The 5,725-nt window shown below is 69.2% G+C and overlaps 1 protein-coding gene across 1 annotated transcript in view; it reads right to left on the bottom strand.

Annotated features, from left to right (window-relative positions):
- Positions 1–5,143, bottom strand: part of ERCC2 (ERCC excision repair 2, TFIIH core complex helicase subunit) — a 6,248-nt gene extending 1,105 nt beyond the window's left edge. Inside the window, exons 1-12 of the mRNA XM_026058231.1 lie at positions 5,093–5,143; positions 3,852–3,951; positions 3,675–3,752; positions 3,534–3,596; positions 3,325–3,438; positions 2,575–2,691; positions 1,743–1,859; positions 1,354–1,477; positions 1,112–1,208; positions 903–1,036; positions 396–564; positions 151–269 (exon numbers count right to left, since the gene is read on the bottom strand). Coding sequence (XP_025914016.1) covers positions 151–269; positions 396–564; positions 903–1,036; positions 1,112–1,208; positions 1,354–1,477; positions 1,743–1,859; positions 2,575–2,691; positions 3,325–3,438; positions 3,534–3,596; positions 3,675–3,752; positions 3,852–3,951; positions 5,093–5,097 — 1,237 coding nt within the window. The 5' untranslated portion in view covers positions 5,098–5,143. The remainder of the gene's footprint in view (positions 1–150; positions 270–395; positions 565–902; positions 1,037–1,111; positions 1,209–1,353; positions 1,478–1,742; positions 1,860–2,574; positions 2,692–3,324; positions 3,439–3,533; positions 3,597–3,674; positions 3,753–3,851; positions 3,952–5,092) is intronic.
- Between the last annotated feature and the right edge of the window lie 582 nt (positions 5,144–5,725).

Raw genomic sequence — 5,725 nt, 5'->3', positions numbered from 1 at the left:
ACACGAAGCCGCTTAGCGCTAATAGGATCAGCGAGCGCCAGGGATCGGGGCGGTATTTATATCCCGGGGTGCGTCGTGCGCCGCCGGGCTCCCCCGGAAAGGGACTGTCCCTCTTCGCCCGCCCCGGGGGGGCCCAGGCGTCCGGCTCACCCTTGGAGTAGGTGCTGACGAGGGTGGCAAAATTAGCGATGAGGGTGATGGCGGAGAAATCGGCCATGTCCACGATCTCCAGCGTGCGCAGGAGCGAGCGCAGGCGCTCGGCGCAGAACCTGCCGGGGAGAGGAGAGGAGGGGAGAGGGGACACATCACCGCCAGGGTGGGGGGCGATGGCACCCYGCGGTGGCCCCCCCAAACTCCTCTCCCACGCCCGGGGAAGGGCGGAGGGAGCCGCTTACCGGAGCGGTTTGCGCTCGATGCACACCTTCTCGTAGACGTCCTTGAGGAAGGCCGGGGGACTCTCCTGCGCCACGTGCTGCACCCGCACCYGGGCCTTCAGGTACTCCAGGAAGCGCTTCATGAAGCCCACGAAGTGCTCGGCCGTCCGGATGCTGCCGGGAACGGCCTCTGCGGGGACGGAGCGACTCAGGAAGCAGCTTGCCGCCGCGCTCCCGAGCACCGGCAAAACTTCTCCGGGGGGGTCCTGCACCCCGATGGAGCTTGGGGACCAGCTGGAGTGAAGACTGGAGGGTATCGGAGGCTGGTTTGGGGCTGGGGTCACCCCAAAGGGCTCCCAAGCTTGGGTGATGCCTTGTTGGGGGGTTCCCACACTCAAGAGGGTCTCAGGGACCCTCAGGGTGGCTGTGACCAGCAGGAGCAGAGCTCAGGGGATACGAGGGGTTGGTTTGGGGCCAGGGTCTCCCAAGGAAAGGGACGGCCACCCCGGCCACCCTGTCCCCACGTACCCTGGAGGATCTCGTCCGGCAGCACAGGGTTGGCGAGGTAGATGTCGGTCTCCCGCGCGACATTGGCCTCCCGCAAGCCCTCCACGAGCCGCCTGTACTCCTCCTTCAGCCTCTGGGCGTCCGTCTCCTTGATCCTTCCCGGGGAGGGGACGGTGAGACAACGGGGGGGGACGCACGGGGGACGCGGGGGGCMGGCGGCGGGCACTCACTTCTGGATGGTGGCCTGCAGCGTGGCCACGTTGGCCTGGCACCGGTCCAGCGTGCGGCGCGTGATGTTCACCCCCATGGAGTCGATGCACACGTTGTCTGCAGGGAGAGACGCGGCCGGCTCGTTCCCGGCGCCGGCCAGGGGGACGCCAGGGGACACGCAGTGGTGGTGGTGGTGGTGGGGGGGGGTCGTGCCCCGATTTGGGGACAGCAGGAGGCAGAGGGCGACGGGGGGACGCCTCACCGATGTTGTGAGCCTCGTCGAAGACCACGACCGACTTCTTGGCCAGCTCTTTGGAGACCAGATCGGCGATTTTGGGGTCCAGCAGGTAGTGGTAGCTGTAGACGACGATGTTGGCGTGGAGGATCTGCCGGGGGACGCGTAGGATCGGGTCACAAAACGTCCCCGGGGTCCCCCCCCAGCCCCGCAAGACGCCGCAGGGCAGCACAGGCCACCCCGGAGCAGCCGTCCCCACCGCGCAGCCACAGCACTGGAGCCCACGTCCCCCCCCAGAGCCTCTCCCTGCTCCGACACCCAGCCCCGAGCTGCCGGGCTGAGCCGAAGGGATCCCATGCCGGGATCCCGCACCCTGCCCGGCCTCGCCCCGCGGGTGCCGGCCCCCCGCCCCGTACCGAGTAGCGGGCGAGGAAATAGGGGCACCAGCCCTTCTGCCGCCCGTGGGCCTTCAGGTCGTCCAGGTTGTAGATGCCGTAGGGGATGGGCACCTCGCGCCCGTGGGTGTCGAACTCCTGCGGGCGCAGGGAGAGGGTGTGGGAGGGATCCGTGGGGGCGGGAGGCAGCCGGGATGTGGGGAGGGGGGAATGGGGGGGGGGGCCCCGGGGTGCCCAGGAGGTGGCCGGGGCAGGGGGGAGCCCCGGGGTTGCAGGGACCCAGCTTGGAGGACCCTGGGGTGCCCAGCGGCGCCCAGTAGCCAGGGAATAAGGGGACCCTGGGATGCCAGGCAGGGAATGGGGGATCCTGGGATGTCCAGGAGCCACCTGGGGGGACCCCTGGGCGCCTGGGAGGTCACAGGGGCACGGGGGACCCCCGGGTAGAGGGCACCCAGCGGGGAGGACCCGGGGTGCCCAGGACCTGCCAAGGGAATAAGAAGACCTCAGGGTGCCTGGGAGCTGACTGGGAAATGGGGGATCCCGGGAGCCACCTGGGGGGACCCCTGGGTGCCTGGGAGGTGGCAGGGGCACATGGGACCCCCAGGGTGGTGGGGACCTGTCTGGGAGGTCCCCGGGGCGCCCAGGAGCCACCTGGGGGGACCCCCAGGTGCCTGGGAGGTGGCAAGGGAATAGGGAGACCCCAGGGATCCCAGGAGCTGCCTGTGGGGAATGGGGGATGCCGGGATGTCCGGGAGCCACCTGGGGGGACCCCTGGGCGCCTGGGAGGTGGCAGGGGCACAGGGGACCCCCGGGGCGGTGGGGACCCGTCCGGGCGGCCCCGGGGCGCCCTCACCTCGTAGAAGCGGCAGGCGGGCAGGGTGCCGTCGCGCTCGTGCTGGGCTCGCACGTAGGAGGCCGTCAGGCTCAGGCACTTGCTGTCCACCTCCTTCCCGAAGCGCAGCGAGGACACCTGGCGCGCCCCGCGCTGTCACCGGGCCACCGCCACCCGCTGCCACCCCCCTCCCCGCTGCCACCCCCGTCCTCACCGGCACCGGGGCCACCGGGCACTGCCACCCCCATTCCCACTGCCACTGGGGCCACTGGACACTGCCACCCCCATCCTCACTGGCACCAGGGCCACTGGGCACTGCCACCCCTGTCCTCACTGCCACTGGGGCCACCAGGCACTGCCACCCCCATCCTCACTGGCACCAGGGCCACTGGGCACTGCCACCCCTGTCCTCACTGCCACTGGGGCCACCAGGCACTGCCACCCCCTGTCACCCCTGTCCCCACTGCCACCGGGGCCACTGAGCACTGCCACCCCCTGCCACCCCTGTCCTTACTGCAATCAGGGCCACCAGCTACTGCCACTCTCATCCCCACTGCCACCAGCCACTGCCACCTGCTGCCACCCTCATCTTCATTGCCACTGGGGCCCCTGGGCACCGCCACCCGCTGCCACCAGGCCACCAGGGCCAGGGGACGATGCCAATTGGGGCCACGGGGCGCTGCCACCCCGCTGCCACCAGGCCCCGCCACCCCCGTCGCTGCTGCCACCCTGTCCCCAGCGTCCCCCGGGCGCTGCCACCGCGCTGCCCACCTCGGGGTGGATGCACAGGTTCTTCCTGGAGCTCAGCGCCAGCCCCAGGAACGGCACCTTCTCGCCCAGCTGCTTCTCGTAGAAATCCATGAGCTTCCGCAGCTCCTCGATCACCTGCGGCGACGACAGCCGGGCCACCAGATCCTCCCCCACCCCTGCCAGGGGATCCCCTCCGGGATCCGCTCGCCGCCCCCAGCCTCGCAACCCACCTTCTCGATCTCCGGCACCGTGCGGGAACAGTAGATGAGCTTGGTGAGGTCCAACGGCCGAGCCTGGGAGGGGGAAGAGAGGCAGCGCTAGGATCTGCCCGGATCAACTGGGATCGGCCAGGATCCGGCACCGCAGCTCACCCGCTGATAGGCCACGATGAGGGACAGCAGCGACACCGTCTTCCCTGTCCCCGAGGGCATCTCCAGCACGCCGTGGCCCTGCGGAGAGCAGTGGCGTCATGCCAGCACGGGGCACGGGGACATCCCTGGGGCCAGGTGGCTCCCAGCCCGCCGGGGATCACCCGATCCCAGCCGCACCTTGGCGTCCAAGGTCCTCTTGAGCTCCAGCATGTAGGAGAACTGCTCGGGATAGATGTAGTCATACGGAAAATACACCAGGAGGCCATCAATGTTGAGCCTGCGGAGAGAGGAGGATCAGGGAAACGAGGGGGTGGGATCACACAAGGAATCACGCGAGATCCCTCCACAGTGGGGAATCAGCTCTGTGTAGCCCTGCTCCCAACCTGGCCAGCCCCTCTCCCTTCTCTCCCCGGTGCTGGGCTGTTCCCGTTTGGCCTCGCTGTTCCCCCTTTGTGGGTGTTTTTTGGGGATCTGTGAAGCTGGCTGGGATCCRGCAGCTGGTGGGGCATCTGGATCTGGTGGCAGTGGGGTGTGAGCAGCTGTTGCCGCTGGTCCCTGGCCTCAATCACGGCCCCGAAATGGATCCGCTCTGCAGCCACAGCCGCCTGGTGGATCCGCAGCAGCAGCAGATCCCTTTCTAGGGACAGATCCAGCCCCAATGGCTCCTCCTGGAGCAGGGCTGGGGCCGGGGTCATGTCTCCATGCTAGATCCACCGTGTGCCCAAGCTCTTGTGATCTCCAGGATCTCCACTGCCCCACCAGCATTATGGCCTTGCCATAACACCAAAGCTGCCTGGGATCCCCTGGGATCACAGCCCTCCTGTGGCCCTGACACCACCCAGGATTTCATGGGATCACAGCCCAGGATCCCTCAGGATAATGGTCCTCCCACAGCCCCAACAATGCCCAGGATCCCCTGGGATCCCAGCCTTTCTGTGACCCCCACATTGCCCAGGATCCCCCGGGATCATGGCCCTCCTGTGGCCCCAGCAGTGACCAGAAGCCCCTGGGACCATGGCCATTCCCTCACCCAGGGATCCCCCTTGATCTCAGCCCTCTCACAGCCCAGCACCAGCCAGGATCCTCCGGGATCCTGCCTTGACATCGCCCGGGATCCCAACACTCCCCTCACCCTRGCGTCTCCTGGAATCCTGGCCCTTCCATGGCCCCAACACTGCCAGGGATCCCCCAGGATCCCGGCCCTCCCGAGGCCCCGACACTGCCCAGGATCCCCCGGGATCGCAGCCCTCCCGTGGCCCCTCGATCCCGCTTGATCCCGACCCTTCCGTAGCCCCGGGATCCCCCGCGATCCCAGCCCTTCCGTGGCCCCAGACACCTCCCGGGATCCCCCGAGATCCCTCCCCCTCCCGCATCCCCGGGATCCCGCCGGGATCCCCCCTCCCCGCTCCCCCGCTCACTTCATGGCTCCCTCCGCCTCCACGCGCCGCCGGCTCCCCCCGGTTCGGCCCCGCCCCCTCTCCCGGGGCCCCGCCCCCGCAACYGGTTCCCACCTGGGTCCGCCCCGCCTGCCATTGGCCAGCGGTGGCCTCGCCACTCCCCGTTCCAGCCCCCMCGCTGCCCCGCCTCTCCCTCCCGATTGGCCGCACGCGCCGCCCATCAAGGCGGAGGGGCGGGGCTCATTTCGCAGGGCGGGAAAGGCCAGAGGGGCAGGCAGAAGCAATAGATAGCAGGGCGGAGGCCGGCGAGTAGAGCGCCGAGCCTACCGAGCGGGCAGAGTTAAGGTGATGGGGACGAAGGAGGAAGGGAAGAGCGGCCCGGGCCCCCCCCCCCCGGCACCACCGGGATATTGGGGGGGTGGGGGTGGACCACACCAACTCTGACACCCCTCCAAGCCAGAGCAGGGACCCCCACAGCGTTGTCACCCCCCACCCCAACCGACAGCTGGGTCCCCCCATTGTGTCACCCCCCCAATCCAGAGCAGGGTCCCCCTTGGCCTTGTCACCACCCTCCAAGGCCAAGCAGGGTCCCCCAGCAGTGTCACCCCCCACCCTGCGCAGAGCAGCATCCCCCCAACATCGTCCCCCCCCCAC

Source organism: Apteryx rowi, unplaced genomic scaffold (genome assembly GCF_003343035.1).
Source record: "Apteryx rowi isolate R43461 unplaced genomic scaffold, aptRow1 scaffold_1444, whole genome shotgun sequence".
Taxonomy (NCBI): Eukaryota; Metazoa; Chordata; class Aves; order Apterygiformes; family Apterygidae; genus Apteryx; species Apteryx rowi.
This window is presented reverse-complemented; position numbering and strand designations above follow the sequence as displayed.